Source organism: Podarcis erhardii (assembly GCF_964252035.2).
Source record: "Podarcis erhardii genome assembly, chromosome: 15".
Classification (NCBI taxonomy): Eukaryota; Metazoa; Chordata; class Lepidosauria; order Squamata; family Lacertidae; genus Podarcis; species Podarcis erhardii.
In genome coordinates this window covers 4,961,429-4,978,168 of record NC_138505.1, presented here as the reverse complement: position 1 = coordinate 4,978,168, position 16,740 = coordinate 4,961,429, and the positions used below count along the sequence as shown (strand labels likewise).

At 45.9% G+C, this 16,740-nt stretch overlaps 1 protein-coding gene across 4 annotated transcripts in view; it reads left to right on the top strand.

Moving 5' to 3' along the window:
* The first annotated feature begins 770 nt into the window (after positions 1-770).
* Positions 771-16,740, top strand: part of RPRD2 (regulation of nuclear pre-mRNA domain containing 2) — a 40,725-nt gene continuing 24,755 nt past the window's right edge. For all 4 annotated transcript variants that reach the window (XR_014151223.1, XM_081840820.1, XM_081840819.1 and 1 more), the window contains exon 1: positions 771-1,094. Coding sequence is in view for 3 of the 4 variants with exons in the window: in XM_081840820.1 (XP_081696946.1) it covers positions 806-1,094 (289 nt within the window). In the remaining variant the exon portion in view is untranslated. The remainder of the gene's footprint in view (positions 1,095-16,740) is intronic.

Below are 16,740 nucleotides of genomic sequence, written 5' to 3'. Positions count from 1 at the left end.
GGGAAACGAGGACGCCACTTAATGTTAATAAGTGTAATTTTTAATAAGGTTACAGATAGGTAGCCGTGTTGGTCTGCCATAGTCGAAACAAAATAAAAAAATTCCTTCCAGTAGCACCTTAAAGACCAACTAAGTTAGTTCTAGGTATGAGCTTTCGTGTGCATGCACACTTCTTCAGACTCCCATCAGCCCCTGCCAGCATGGCTAAGAGCCAGGGGTGATGGGAGCTGAAGTCCAACGACATCCAGAGGTATCTGAAGAAGTGTGCATGCACACGAAAGCTCATACCAAGCACTAACTTAGTTGGTCTTTAAGGTGCTACTGGAAGGAATTTTTTTTATTTTGTTTTTAATAAGGTTATGATTTATGTTTGTCTTATGTGTTTGTTTGTTTGTTTGTTTGTTTGTTTATAATGTTGTGAAAACCAATAAAAAAACTTTCTGGGGGGGAAAAATATGTATTCGTATCCATAACGCTAAATGCGCACCTGCCATTTAACTACGACCGTAATCGAGATCGGCTCCCCTCCGACCTCCCCCCCCCCGCCCTTCGCGATGAGCTTCCCGGGGGGGAAAAAGCTCCGCCTTGTCCCGAGTGCGCCTGCGCGCTGGAGAGGAGCCGGCGAGCGAGCGAGAGAGAAGCGCCCTCGAGGCGGGCGGGCGGGCTGAGCGCGCGCACGCACGCTACGCTACGCACGCACGCGCGCGCCGAGACACGCTCCCTCCCTCGCGCTCCCTCGCTCTCGTCCCCCCTCCCCCTCCCCCTCCCCGAGCGGCGTTGCTTGTGCGACCGAAGGGGAGGGAAGATGGCGGCCGGCGGCAGTGGCGGCGGCGGCGGCAAGGCCTCCTCGTCGTCGTCGTCGTCGTCGTCGTCCTCCTCTTCTTCTTCGTCGTCCGCTGCCGCGGGCGGCGGGGGCGGGCCGGCCTCGTCGTCGTCGTCGTCGTCGTCCGGCCCTCTGGAGGCGTCCCTGGACAGGAAGCTGCAGGGGGTGACCAACACCATGGAGTCCATCCAGGGCCTGTCGTCGTGGTGCCTGGAGAACAAGCGGCACCACGGCACCATCGTCCACCACTGGATCAAGTGGATGCGCCGATGTGAGTGCGCGGGGGGGGAGGGGGGGAGGGGCTCACCTGAGGGCCTCGGCGGGGGGGGGGGGCAGGGAAATGGGTGGTGGCCAAGGTGGGATACCTGGCGACGCCGCCTCCGTCACCTTTCAACAAAGCCTCGGCCGAAATCTCCCGCCCGCCCGTCAATTATTTTATTTTATTTTATTTTTACACACACACGTATCTGTATTTTGCTGCTTTAAACAGGGTTTCCAAAGAGCTGCTTTCCAAAAAAAAGAGAGAGTTCTTTTTGCCTGCGGTTGTCTTGAGCTGGCGTTTCTGTTATGCGCCGCTTTTTTCTGTGTGGCGTGTGGGGAACACAAGGCGGGGGGGGGGGATATACCTGGCATCGCCGCCGCCTCCCGCGTTCTTCTTCTTCTTCTTCTTCTTCTTCTTCTTCTTTCAAGGAGCCTTGCAAAAAAATAAAAGGTCTTCTTCCTCCCACTTGGTATCCCTCCCGGATCTGAATTGGTTTTTTGACATGTGCTGTTTGAAAAGGTTTGCCGCTGCTGTTGTTTTATTAAGTTGCTTTTGTACGCAGTTGTTGTCTTAGGGCTTTTATAAATGTAACTGTTTTTTGTATGCTGTCTGTCTGTCTCTTTCCTCTCTCTCTCTCTCTGCCACCTTCCTTTCTCAAGGAGCCTGCTAAAATCTTTGCCTCGCTTGTTATCTGTCTGGGATCTGAATTGACTTTTTTTTTTTTTAGTGTAGGCACTGTTGTTTTGAACTTTACCTGTTGTTTTTATAAATGTGACTGTCATATATGGCATAATTTATGGGAAATTGCTCCAAGATGCTTCCTGGGGAGCAGTTCATAAATAAAATTATTAATAATGATACCTGCGTGTAGATTTGCTTGGTGTTTTATGCAGGGTGCGATGTTACTATGATGGTGAAGATTTTATATATCATATGCATTATTAATATTTTTGTGATGATGACCATTAACGTTATTATGTTGAGGGTACTCATCCTGTGTCTCTCTGTGTGGATTTTAGTTGGTAGTTTGTAATTGTTGATATTACTATAATTATTCATAGTGCTGTCGTATCTATGTAGGCTAGCAGTTTATAGAGGGCGCATTATTATTACTGTGATTATATTTCTCTGGTAGTAGCACTGATGATGCGTACAGTATTTCTGTGTAGATTTTATTTGGAAGTCTATCCAAAGTGCATAATTAAGGTTGCTATGATTATGATAATTGATGCTACAACAGAGGCACCATCTCAGTACAACATGTAGGTTTACTTGATAGTTTATAACGGATGCATTATTAGTAGTATTGCTGTGATTATTATGGTGCTGCTGCTGGTGTGTATATCTTAGCTGGCAGATTTTATTTTATAGTTTAGTTTATAGTGTGCATTATTTATTTAGCTGAAAGACAAGGATTTGTTTAGACAAGTGGCAAATGCTTCCACCCTGCTTCCCTCCGGGTAAGGTAGTCCTTCAGAAGTCCCTGTTTTGGCATTGTATTAACAGTACTATGATAAGCTACGTTGTGGTGGTTGATGATGGTGTTATGTGCAAAATCACTTTGTAGAATTTACTTTTCATTTTATACAGGGTGCATTATTACTATTACAGTGGTGGTAATGATGACTGTGGTGGCAACGATTATGGCAGTGTGTAATAATAATAATAATAATAATAATAATAATAATAATTTTTTATTTATACCCCGCCCTCCCCAGCCAAGGCCGGGCTCAGAGCGGCTTACAAACAATAATAAAAACAAGAAGAATGATTACAACTTAAAAACAAAAATAAAATACAACATTAAAATAATGGAACATTAAAATATTAAAATGTAGCCTCATCGCAGGAGGAGAAGGAAAAGGAAAAAAGAGAGAGAGAGAGAGATGTACAAGATATGCATAGTTTACTTGGCAATTCGTGTAGTTTCTTAATTTTGCTGTGGTGTTTGTGCGTACACAATATCTGTGTGAATTTGACGCAGCATATTATATAGGGTGGACTGTTACTGATATTCCTACGTTGATGATGAGGCCAAATGCACTATATGCTTTCACTATGTGTGTGTGTATAATCCATCAATCAGTCTCCTTTATTGGCATAGAAAAAGTTCATCATATACATGGATCAGAACACTTACCCAGAGTTTGGAATGAGGCACAGTGGAGTCTGTGGTGTCTTCATCACATACGGTTTATTTACACATATATACCACCTCAGACCACGATGGAGGGGTTCACAGCATTAGCACCCCAAGAAGGGCCTTGCTTCCCCCATAGCTGCAGCCACGGGTGCCTGCAGAAATCAGGCTTGACTCCTTCCCTGCATTTCAAGTCTGCAGCTTTTCCTGCAGCTTCTAGCTCACATCACTCAACCCTCAACTCCAGCCTTCTGAGGGAGGGAAGCCCACCCATTTGCCTTCTGGTCCCCTTAGGGACCCATACTTAGTGGGCCATTACCAGGCTGGCCTGGCTATTCCAGCAATTGAGTCCATGCTCAGACATACAGCCTACCCCACCTCCATACTCGTGTATCAGGGAAGATGTGAGTTGTAGTACAACTTTGGTCTTTGCAACAGCCCTGCACGGTGAAATAAGAATGGAGAGAGTAGATGCAAGGGGGATTGGGTGGGATTTCCTGCCATTGTTTGTGGTTATTGGTGTGTGTAAGTGTAATGCTTGGGGAAGGACCATAGTGGTAGAGCATCTGCTATGCATTCAGAAAGTCCCAGATTCAATCGCCGACATCTCCAGGTAGGGCTAGGAATGGTTCCTGCCTGACACTCTGGAGAGACACTTCAAGTCAGTCTAGAACAATATTGTGCTAGATCAGGCATGTCCAAAGTCCGTTTCGGGGGCCTAATCCAGCCCGCTCGTGAATTTAATCTGGACCCTGTGGTAGTTTATCTCCTGGGGTAAAATCCTAAAAAAAACCTCAACAACTCCAATCCTAAAAAAAAAAGGTCAACAACTACTTTGGTCGGTCCCCATGGCTCTTCACTTCATCAAATCTGGCCCTCTTTGGAAAAAGTTTGGACACCACTGTGCTAGATGGACCCAAGGTCTTGCTCAGGATAAGTCTGCTTCCTCTGTTGCCCCTAGATACGGATTTATAGAAAATCACATCTATGTGGGTGCAGATCTCACTTGGTAACTATAGCTTGTGCATCTACAGATGAAGGGTGATATACAAATTTAGTATAACAGGTTTAGTATAACACTTTACCAGGTCTTTATGATAAGAATTATTATGATGGTGATTCTTGCTGCTGATGCAAACATTTGGGATTGGTGCAGTGTACCCACTTAAATGTTTATGCAGAGTGAATTTTCCTTGGTGCTCCTTGCAAGGGTCCCTTAAGGTGGGCTGAATATGAAGGGATTGCAAAGCGGTGGTGAGACCCTCTGCTTTATGGCCAGTAAGGCAGCAAGAGGACAGTGGGGGGTTAACTTCCTTTACAGGGGAGGAGAACAATGCGCTGTCCTTGGAGGAAAGGAGTGATAAAAATGCAATAAATAAATGGATAAAATAACACAAACTTTGGCATTCCCCACTTCCCCTTCAAAGTGTTCAGAGGCAAATATGTAACTTTTGCCTTGCAGCAATTCTTTTTAGTGGGCTAAGAATGGGGGCTCTGGGGCAGTGCAAAGGGGTCTGCAATCTGTACAGAGGTGATTGGTGTAAGCGTGATGTTTAAGGCTGCTATCCTGCACCTGTGTTACTTGGAATTAAGTTCAGTTGAAGCCAGCGGGGCTTGCTTCTGAGAGAGGGTCTGTGGTATGGCAAGCAGGCTGATCAATTCATCTGAAGAAGCCAAAGGATTCTGCTTGTATTATCTCGGTGACTCATGTAATAACTTTGTAAAGAGGGCCAAAATTTGCGGGGGTAGGGTGAGTTCCCACACAAAGTGAGGTGGGCTTAGTTTATTAGCACCCATACACTACATTTCAATAGTATAGAAACGCTTTGCATACATTAGGTCAAAAGGATGGGTTGGTCTGCCTTGGTGCAGTAATACTTTTCAGATGTTTGAAGTGATGGTGTGTATTCTGTACAAAGCTGCGGTAAGGAACACTTAAATAATGGATTCCAATCCTTTTGATGGAGATTTGGGAAGGAGGGTGCTGAGGCTGAGTGAGTAGTGGCTTGGTTAGGGCCACCCAGCAGCTTGGTGGGTGGCATGAGGTTTGAATCTTGAACCTGCTTGGCTGTCCTGAATATTCTCTAAGATAACAGGCAGCTTGGGGTAATTAGAGAAAGTGCCACATTCTCCTATTATTAGCCCTTATATGTGTCATATTACCCCTGTAATGTAGGCTAAGTTGCAAGAACTGGGTTGTTGTGGTTGCTCAGTGAACTTCCTGCCTGAGTGAGAATCCAGCATCTTAGATTTTATTGCTTTGGGAAATGGAAAACATTGGGGGTGGTTCTGAATGAGGGCACGGCATTCAAGCTGTTGACTTCAGGTACAGAATGAGATAAGTAGAATGGATGTAGGTGACTTTTTAACAATAATTCTAGATGACAAAAAACTCTTATGTTTTTTATCTGTCATGAATTGCCTGGAGTGTCACTGAACAGCAGGGTGCTAAATCTGCTTTTGAAAGCCAGCAAACCTTCCTTTGCTGCTGCTGCTGCTGCTACTGCTGCTGTTTTCAAAAGCAAGTTTGACTGTCCTGTGTTCTCCCCTCAAGTGCATAGCTAAATCTGAAGATTGGACGGTGTACAGGGATTCAACAGGCTGGCCAGTAAATAAACCTTCCCCCTCCACTTGAATATTTGCAATTAGCGAGCTGGAGGGGCTGCAAGTAGCCTTGCAAAGAAGTCTATGAAAGTTGCTAGGCTTGTGGACCATCCACCCATGAATGCCTTATTAGTCACTGTTGCCTTATTAAAAAAAAGAACAATCTTGTAAATCTTCCCAGCTTGCCTCAAGGCAGTCAATTCCAACCACAAGTTGCTGGGCAAGTGACAATTGACAAGCCTGTATTAATGTTTGTAAATGTAAGGAGTTGTGTGTGTGTGTGTGTGTGTGTGTGTCCCCGTCCGTGTGTGTCCTTCTTAGCCATCTCACTTCCACCTCTCTCCTAACATACTGGATTGTGAGCCCTGTCCTGTCCATATTTAAGTAGAGATGGAGAGCCTATGGCCTTCCAGGTGTTGTTGGACTCCCATCTGCCTGGTCATTCCTGACCACTGGACACACTAGGTGGGGCCAGTAGGAACTTAGGAAGCTGCATGAAACTGGGTTAGACCACTGACCCATCTGTCTCAGTACAGTGGTACCTCAGGTTACAGACGCTTCAGGTTACAGACTCTGCTAACCCAGAAATAGTACCTCAGGTTAAGAACTTTGCTTCAGGATGAGAACACAAATCGTGCGGCTGCGGCGCGGCAGCAGCGGGAGGCCCCATTAGCTAAAGTGGTACCTCAGGTTAAGAACAGTTTCAGGTTAAGAATGGACCTCCAGAACGAATGAAGTTCTTAACCCCGAGGTACCACTGTATTGTCCACACTGGCAGCAGTTCCCCGTACTTTCAGGCAGGAACCTCTCCTAGTCCTACCTGGAGACACCCTCCATCAGGGCAGGGACCTTCTGCACTCAAAGCAGATTCTGTACCACTGAGCTATCCTTCCCCATAAGTGCAACATCTGGAGCGCCTTAGGTTTGACCTGCCAGCTGGCTCAAGTCCTCAACATGGTTGTCCAAGAAGAGCAGGATTGCTGTGATATCTCAACCACTTTGAATTTCCTTTCTGTGAGCAAACTATTTCAGTTTGCCCTCTTGGATAATGCTTAAGCCCCCGGGAAGCTTGAAATGTAGGTTGTAGGCAACTAGTGATGTGAGGTGAGAATATTTTCTGGAGAATATTCTCTGCTAGAAAATTCTCCGGGGAATATTCTCCACAAACTGTAAATTCTCGGTTAGTGGCAGGCTTAGTGATTAACGTGAGTCATTCAGGTTGAATTTTCAATTTCAAGTTTAGTGCAAAAAAAATCAAAGAATGTGAATTCACTGTATAGCCCCATTGAATAAAAGTATCTGTACAGTTTTTGGTTGCCGTTTGAACAAGTTTACCCATGAATAAACATGTATGTTAACTAATCATATCATTTTCAATGCATTAAAATGAATATTCTCCTATTTTAAATGAAAATTCTCTAATACCTGTATTCTCATTAATCGAGAATTTTCTCCAAAAGATTATTCTCGAGAATTTAACATCGCTACCTGCAACTTTGGCGTTTTATCAGCACCATGCTCTAACCAACTGAGCTAACTGCTTCCTTCTGTTCTGTACCTGCAGCTGAGCTGAAACCTGTTCCTGTGGGGCAAAATATTGCCTAAGCTGTAATTGTAGCAAGATAAACCCCCAAAGTGAGCAACTATATTGGTGCAGTCAGTGCTGTATTCTAAAGGAGTGTATTAGACATTTGCACTTGGCTTGCTTCCTAGCGATGAAGGGAAGGAAATAAGCCAAGGCAGTAAGATTTTACTGGAACAACTTCTGCTAGTTTTAGGAATATGCAAATCTGAGTTACAAGTCAAGAGTGCTTCGCTAGCCGTGAATGCACTTGGTAGTGTTGAATGTTGGCTGCTTAGGGATGTTCTCATACATCTCTTTTGCAAGGATCAGCTTCTGAACTTGCAGCAGATCACATACTTATTTTTATTTTATTTTTGTGAAATGTAGACTCCTGCTTGCTCCCCTCATTGTCTGGAGGTGCATGGTGGGTTATCTGAGAATCCCTGAGCCAGTCCTTCACGATAATTTTGGTTCATTCACACTATCTTTCCAGACCTTGGGACAACGGCGTTTGTGGGACTATTTCATAGGCGGTCTCTGTGAGAGTCCTGATTGTCTATGTATTATGTGAACTCTTTCCATTAATTAGAAACTGCAACTTTAGGAGTTGCGGTGGGATACGGAAAAGGCAGTTGGGCGTAACAAAAGTCTTAAAAAGAAAAATGAAGTTTGCTTATCAAAATCCTAATGAATTGCAAAATAGCTGTTCTTGGGAGTTTTGTGATCTTTAAAATGAGATGTTTCTAAAGAACACATTCAGTGAAAAGGTTTCTGGTGTGCACACAGTGGCTGAATTCACACATAAAACTGAGCCATAGTTTGTTCAAGAAGCCACGAGTTGTCTTTTTAGATGAGCAAACAAGCCACATAGCTTATTTCTCCAAAACTGGTTCATTTTTCTCCTCTTGTGCCTTTGAAGCTTGGCGAGCATCTGTGACAGGAGGCAAACAAACCATGGCTAAGCTGGGTTCAGAACGAAGCCATACGGTTTGCAAGCCAGCCACACACAATGGCTTCACACCATGGTTTGTTGCCACAAAACAAACCATGGTTGGTCTGCTAGGTTGTTCAGAAGTTTCAACCAACCACCATTTGGCTGTAGCTGAGTGTTAGAGCATCTGCTTTGCTTGCAGAAAGTCCTAGGTTCAGTCCCTGGCATCTCCAGGCAGGACTGGGAGAGATCCCTGCCTGAAGCCCTGAAGAGCCGCTGCCAGTCAGTGTAGGCAGTACTGAGCTAGGTGGACCCCAGTCAGTGTTCAAAACTCCCATTGTTCTAGGCGCATTTTGCAGCAGGAAATTTCATTGGTGTGAGAAGTTTCTGAGCTCTTGGTGCAGTACCGCACCTAAGATTTCAGATTAAAACTGCAGAGTGGAAGGAAAGGAGGACCTTTTTCTATCTCTACACTTCCAGTTACTCTCTGAAGACTGGGGAAGAGACCCTCTTAAGAATATTAGGGGGGTGGGCAGGGGAGGACTAGACCATGTGAAAAATGAACATGAATTTTAGCTGCAGTTCATTCATTTTCAGCTTTGTATTCTTGCTATAAAAAAGCGCACCTGGACATTCTGTTGTGCCCATAACCTAGGTTTAAGGTGCCATTTAGCTCCTAGCTTTCATATCTCAGTTTCTAACACTGACCCCAGTGGGCTTGAGTCAGTTTAAGGCAGCTTCCGGTGTTGGTAAACACACCATTGCTTGCTGATTCTGTCTGAGCATGGACAGAGAGTTTGGTCTCAGATAGGCTTCCCTATCAGTCCTGGTTTCTCCCAGAGATTATGGGGTTCAGACTCCCACCAGTCCCAGCCAATACAGCCCATGGTCAGCGATCATGGGAGTTGTAATCCAATAACATACTTTACAAAGACTGATCTGGGGGCAGGGGTAGCCTTTTATAGAATCGTAGAATTGCAGAGTTGGAAGGGAATGCAGGAATCTCGACATTTTGGTTCTCATACATGCTGCTTGCATGCAAATCCCACACTTAAGGATCAGGTCTTATTAGCAGCACCTGCTGAAGATGGAGGCTCCACCATTGCCTTTACTTCTCTTGGTTCTTCTGTGGACTCAACCTTGAGCAGATTCTTTTTCCACACTCCTGCAAACACCTGGCTTGATTTCTAGGTGATTTTTAAAAAAGAGTTATCGTTTGTCAGAGACCTCGGGAACTCCTGGGACCTGGTTGCTGACGCACAAATTGTACGCATGAATTTAGTGGAAACGTGGAAGCACCTGCTTGTGCCAGACGGTGTGTGATGGTTCAGCTCCTCCTACCTCAATGCCAGCAATACTATACCTCTCACACCGGAGGAACACCCTGATCCCAGGCATTGTTTTTCAGAAATCTCATTCATTTTCATTGAACACCTGCTTCAAGAAGCTTAGAATTGGAGGACACAGAAGTTGCCCTTCTCTGGTTTCTTTTGTACCTCGGAAGAGAGGAGGGGTAGCAGAATGGTAGGGTAATCTATGGGCTGGTTCTTTCTTCCTTTGCAGAATTGACCACTGCTGCAAAGCTGCTTTAGAAACTTCTGGGTCTGGTTGTAAATATTGACTTGAGTGTCACAGGGGAAAAGGGAACCCGCCTGTAGAAAGGATGTTTGAATAATGTTAGTTTCTGTTCTCCAAGCCAAGAGACAACTCTATCTGTCTGTCTGTCTGTCTGTCTGCCTGTCTGTCTATTTAATTTATATCCCACCATTTCCCCAGTGGAGCTCGTGGTGGCTCACGCGGTTCTTTAAAGGAGTTGAGGGTGAAGTCTTGCTCGCCTTCAGAGTCAGGGATTTTTTATACATGGAAGGAAATAAATGGATTGACTGCTATTTCCAAACTGGAAAAGACACAAGGAGACCGTGTATGTAAAAAATTGGACAAGCTTCTTGTTCACAAAGCCTTCAGGTTTAGCCAAATGACTCATCAATTGGAATGGAAAGGTTGCTACTGTTGAAATGTGTGACCAGTCAAGGGACAACAAACTGGGTAGCTAGTTTTGAGCTGTATATGTGAACAATTAAATGTGGAGCCCCCCCCCCCAAAGGGATGCTCTGATTTCTCTCTTACTCCTATTCTTCTTCCTCTACTTCCTGAAGGACTTTTTCATAGATAGAATAATTGGAAGGGTGATATACATTGTTAGTCTCACACACGAGAGTATACCCAATGTAATCAATGGCCTTATGTTCAGAGGACAGTTGACTCAGTTGGATGTCAGTAGAAAATTTGGGAAACACCTGGAGGGGGGGGTCTATGACAACAAAATGATAACTATTTTGGGATGATGAGTGAAACAGTTTCTAAAGCAAGGTTCTATTCAAAATGTGTAGTGTAGAGGTTCTTATGTAAGATCTCCATTTTTATTTTTTAAAATTGCATTAGTTGTATCCAACTAGGTTAACTCAGAATAGACACCTTGAAATTAATGGACCTAAGTTAGTCATGCCCATTAATAGCTGGTTACAATCCTTAATCTATAGGCAGCTTCTCAAGGGAGCTCCCAGCATGTTAGCAGCAACACCTGTAATAATTGAATAATAAAATCACCATATTAAAACATAGCATATCTAAAAATCATTAAAACAATGGATAAAAACAGTAGCAGTCTAAATAAATTTGTAAAAACAGCCTGCTAAGCAGCTGCTAAAGGCTTGTCTTCTACAATTTGAAGATGATACGGTTACATTCCCTCCAGCCACTGGGTAGCACTACACTTTGTGACTCTCTTATCTAGTGCATCTTCCTAAATTAACTCCTGGCTTTGCTGATATTGCCATGTTCTTCTTTGCTGCTTCAATTCTCTACCTGCCCGAGAGCTTGTGTATTTTGTTTAACAGCGTATGACCAAAGTAGGTCGCAAGCCAGACGTTTCTTTTCTGAGAGATGGGGAGCAGCCATTGCTTCTTTATCCTAGAATCCCAGGTGTGCAACCTGATATCTCAACACCTGGGAGGGACGCAGCCTGCAAATCTCCATCTCAGAATGGAGTTTACATACAGGCTGACCTCACCATACAACAGCCCGCTTAACTTTTCGTTTTTAAAAAGAAATCCTCATCCAGTCATGCCCTACCTTGTGTAACGTTAGCTGATGAAGAGTTCTGCAGCGCTCAGAAACTTGCCACACTTTTGTGCCTAATAAAGGTATTGCCTAACTCTGGACTTTGGAGTTTGCCAGATTTTGGTGCTTGATGTTTGTTGAATGGGAGCTAATTAATACCTTGAAGATGTTTCTTAAACTGTGAAGGTTGGAAGTTAGCAGGAGGCTAGATGTGCTTCTGAGCCAGAGCGGAACTCAAATTTTGAGTGGGAGAACAGAGAAAAATAGTTTGGGGATGTGATATAGCCAGCAAGAAAGATAGTGCTGCATTCTTCAGCCAATGAAGCAGCAGCATTTGGAACTGATGCTATTCATTTATCACTTACTTTGCATTCTTGTACAGCACATTTTGTCAAAATGACCTCTGTGGTTTACGTTAAAGCAAAATGTAGAGTAAGAATCACAAAAATGGCAAAAGTATGCAGTTAAAAGCCAACAATCAGTATAAAATGCAGAGGCTGTGTGATTTAGACATTTGCAACTTCCATACATTTTGAAGCTGGGGTGGGAGTGAAGAACAATTTTGCCCACAGGGAATTTTGGAAAATGATAGAAATAAATCAGATCTAAGCTTTACTATATTTCTAAGAACACCAGACCCTCTTTTTTTAATGCATTTCTGGTCCATTTGGGTCCCTGTGTTTCTCCCTGCTTAGGACAGAGGCACCAGACAGTGTCGCTAGCAGATGTTCTCTTTTGCTTTGGCAGGACGGGAAAAGCTTGGTTTGTTTGCCTTGAGGGGCTTAACTCTCCCAGTGGCCGCTGTTCACACATCAGGATAAGCCAGTGGCACTGGTCTTGTGGAACATCAGGGGCCCACATGGCCCAGCTGCCCCCACTTCATTTCTGCCTGGCACAAGCAGGAGGAATAAGCTAGCAGTCACAGTTAAGTTGGCTTCCCAACAATTCATGAACTTGGCTTGTTCTTCTCTAACAAGCCAGGATCCCCAGCCAGCCTTAAACCAAGGTTTGTTTGTCACTTTTGAATCTCAGCTTGCTTCTTGCACTGGTGAAGAGAGAAGTGGGAGCGATTGGTCAGTGTTCATGACAGCGGTGTAGATTTTCTGGAAAATGCTTGGTTTGCAACAGAAAATGTCCTATTGCCCATCTAATTTAGCATGTTAATTTTGCTCTGTAATTAGTAAATACAGTGGTACCTTGGGTTACATATGCTTCAGGTTACAGACTTTGCTAACCCAGAAATAGTCCTCCAGGTTAAGAACTTTGCTTCAGGATAAGAACAGAAATCGTGCTCCAGTTGCGCGGCGGCAGCGGGAGGCCCCATTAGCTAAAGTGGTGCTTCAGGTTAAGAACACTTTCAGCTTAAGAACAGACCTCTGGAACGAATTAAGGACTTAACCCGAGGTACCACTGTAAAGCTAGAAGCTCTGAAACAGCCAAGCTTGCCTAATAATCGTGTTTGCAGTTGGCACCTGTGCTGTGCGTTCTTACTATCAAACTTCAGAAACGGGAAGTTTTTCTGTGGCGGGGGGGGGGGGGACCTGGCTTTGTAGAAATTTCTGCCCTGCATCACTTGGGAACAGGGCGCTCATTCCCCAGAAGCCAAGAGCATGCAGTTCTTCTGGCTTATTATCATGACATGTGAATACGGTCAGTACCTACAAAGCTCTGCTTACGTGGTTCAGCCAGGATAAGGGCTGGCAGCAGTGGGGAACAGGCATGAGAATTGAATCAAGGAGGTCCCCTCCCCTTTTTAAGCAGCCATAGCATTGAATTGGTGATACCCTGAAACATTACAGCTTTATCAAAAAGCCACTGGATCAGTTTCCCTCTGGGCTGCTTAACCACAGCAGCACACTTGCCGGTCTTTGACTGGCTGCATCAACTACTGCCCTAAAGGTGCAGTGAGCAGCCACAAATTCGTTACAAGAAAGTTTCACCTTTGAAGGTCTGTCTCATGCGCTGCTCCTTTCCCGTTCCGCGCACAAATTGCATTTCCCAGGGCCCTGTGTTTTATGGCAAGAGGTTTCAAGCGCTCTCTTCACAAGGCCTTCCAGCCCCACGGCAAGGATCAAGTGGCTTGTGTTTGTGCTGAGAGCCTCCCTCCACACCCACACATGCGCTACACAGCTGTTTCATATCTCCAGATGTGTAAAATCACTGCTGGGTTGCTACGTCTTCCTCATCCCAGGCACAGGGGAGGAGACGATGGGTTGGGGAGATCCTAGGAAATTTCCAGAGATTCTTTTAATTACTCCACTCCTGTTTATTCCCATTGGAACAAAGGTGAGGAAATGAAGTTGTCTTGTTCCCCCGAGCAATTTTATTGTGACTCTTGGGGAGGGACTGGAAGGCAGTACTGCTTCTGAATACAGTGGTACCTCGGGTTAAGTACTTAATTCATTCCGGAGGTCCGTTCTTAACCTGAAACTGTTCTTAACCTGAAGCACCACTTTAGCTAATGGGGCCTCCTGCTGCCGCCGCACCGTCAGAGCACGATTTCTGTTCTCATCCTGAAGCAAAGTTCTTAACCTGAAGCACTATTTCTGGGTTAGCGGAGCCTGTAACCTGAAGCGTATGTAACCCGAGGTACCACTGTATTAGTTGCTGAAAACCAGAGGAGGGGAGAGGGCTCTTGAGCTCGGGTCCACTGTGAGAGTGAGATCCTGAACGCCTCTTCCCATATTTCTGGCTTCACCTGCTGAAAAGGAAGGCTTCTTCCTTGATTCGCGGCTGGCTGTGGGGGGCGGGCACATTCCTTCTTGGGCTCCTCGCACAGCTGCCACTTCAATCCCAGATGGGTTTATTCATCCTGCAGTTGTGCCAAAGGACCTGGGCAGGGAGGGTCTCCTTCTGCTAAGCCAGGACCACAGAGTAGACCCCCTAGAGTGTGTTTGGCCACCAGCAAGTGGGATGTGTGGGGTTTGGTTGGTGTGTGAACCTGGTGCATGCAGGAGGCCAAAGAAAATATTTGTTTCCAGGGACTTCCGGGTTAGCGCCTCCGGCAATGGCGGAGCTCCTCCGATCGGGAGGAACCGGCTCCGTGAAAAACAGGGTCTGACCGCCACGGCGAAGGCGGAGACCCTTAGAAATCACAGATGGAAGAAGTCTGTGAACCTGGGATTCGGCTGGCACCTTCTGCGCCCCCCCCCACTTGCTGGGAGACCCGGTATCAGGAATCCGGAGCGACGTGGGGTGAGAGGCGCGGTGCTTTGAATCGACCGCTTATTTCACGGAGCGAAGCCACATTGCTGCTGTCGGAGAGCGCTGACTTTTTTCCTGTGGACAATTGGATTTTAAACAACAACCCGTGAGTAGAACGGGAAATTGAGCTTTTAAATAATTTAATTTGGCACCAAACGGGGAAGGTTCAAACAGGAAGTCCAACTTCCCTTTCTGTAAATAGACTGAAGCAAAGCAGTTGTTAACTAAGGTTTTGGAAAGTCTTACATAAAGGATTAAAACCCCACTGATTAAAACTATTAATTTTGACCAAGTGAACTTGCAGGAGAAGGTGAAAAATTAAAAATCGAAGCATCATGTCTCTGAACCTGGGAACGGCTTGCAAAAAGTCCATCGATGGTAAACAGGACAAATTTGACAGTTAGCTTTAAAAGAAAGACATTGTTTCTATTGTCTGCTTCTGCACTTAAAAAGAAGAAAAGGTAACTGGAAACTGTTACAAATTTACTTTTGGAATTGTGCTGGAAAGGATTGATACAAATGGAGACTGTCTTCCTCTAGAGCAGTGTTTCCCAACCGGTGTTCCGCGGCACACTAGTGTGCCGCAAGACGTTGCCTGGTGTGCCGTGGGAGGGAGGCGGGCGAGTCCGGCGGCGAGAGGCGGGGCGGCGGCGGCGGCGAGCACACGCGGGGCGGCGAGCGAGCGAGCTCCCAAATCCCATCGCCGCTCGCTTCGGCCGGCCGCCCCGTGCCGCCGCCCCAAGCCTCGCGCGCCCAGCGGGAGCTCCTGCCGGGCGCGCAAGGCTTGCAGACACTCGCCCGAAGCACGGGGAGCCCTCCGGAGGGCTCCCTGTGCTTCGGGCAACAGGCTGCCGCCCCAAGCCTTGCGCACCCAGCGGGAGCTCCTGCCGGGCGCGCAAGGCTTGCAAACACTCGCCCGAAGCACGGGGAGCCCTCCGGAGGGCTCCGCGTGCTTCGGGCAACAGGCTGCCGCCCCAAGCCTTGCGTGCCCAGCGGGAGCTCCTGCCGGGCGCGCAAGCCTTGCAGACACTCGCCCGAAGCAAGGGGAGCCCTCCGGAGGGCTCCCTGTGCTTCGGGCAACAGGCTGCCGCCCCAAGCCTTGCGCGCTGGGCGGGAGCTCCTGCCGGGCGCGCAAGGCTTGCGGACAGCTTCCTGAAGCCTGGAGAGCAAGAGGGGTCAGTGCGCACCGATGCCTCTTGCTCTCCAGGCTTCAGCGAAAGCCTGCATTCGCCCCATAGGACGCACACACATTTCCCCTTTATTTTTGGAGGGGAAAAAGTGCGTCCTATGGGGCGAAAAATACGGTACTTTCTTTGTGTTTATTTGATGCCTATTAAAGAGAGTTACTTTATATATAGTCAATATAGGCACAGAGTTAATTTTTTAAACATTTTCTAATGGTGGTGTCCCTCGAGATTTTTTTCATGAAACAAGTGTGCCTTTGCCCAAAAATGGTTGGGAAACACTGCTCTAGAGGGAGTTTTGGGACATTGTTACAAGAGTGCAGTTGGGAAATTGGCCTTAAGATAAAGACTGTGAGAAACTAGTTCTGACCTTGAACATCTTAAGAATGTCGGCAAAGGAAGAAGTAGCGTCTGTACTGAATAGGACAATCTATCTGTTGGGAAAGCTGCATAAACAGATAGATGTCATGGCTACTAATATTGATATTTTGGGAACAAAACTGGGAATCAGCATAGAAGTCGACAAGAACCTGGCACAGGAATCTTTCTTAACTGAACAAATTGATGAATTAGAGAAGGAGAAAGTTGCTGTTGTTGAGTACAAAGCAAAACAAGGGGGAGCCTTAACCCTAAAGAGGCAAATGGAGGATTACAACTTGAGGCCTTATATGACTGTAATTAGGAGAAGCCAGTTTTTGAAGATGGGTGCCTGGCCTGATCTGGAAAAGGAAAGGTGGAGAGATCCCCTTATGCAGGGATCAAATGACTTTTGGAATATGAATTTGAGCCAGGAGGAGATTGGAGCTTTTGGGGCCTTTGGACTTGGAAGAATTGTGAAACAAGATTTGGAATACTTTATGGGCCCTAGCTTTAACTATGGAAATCTGGCAGACCTGTCAAGAAGGAAT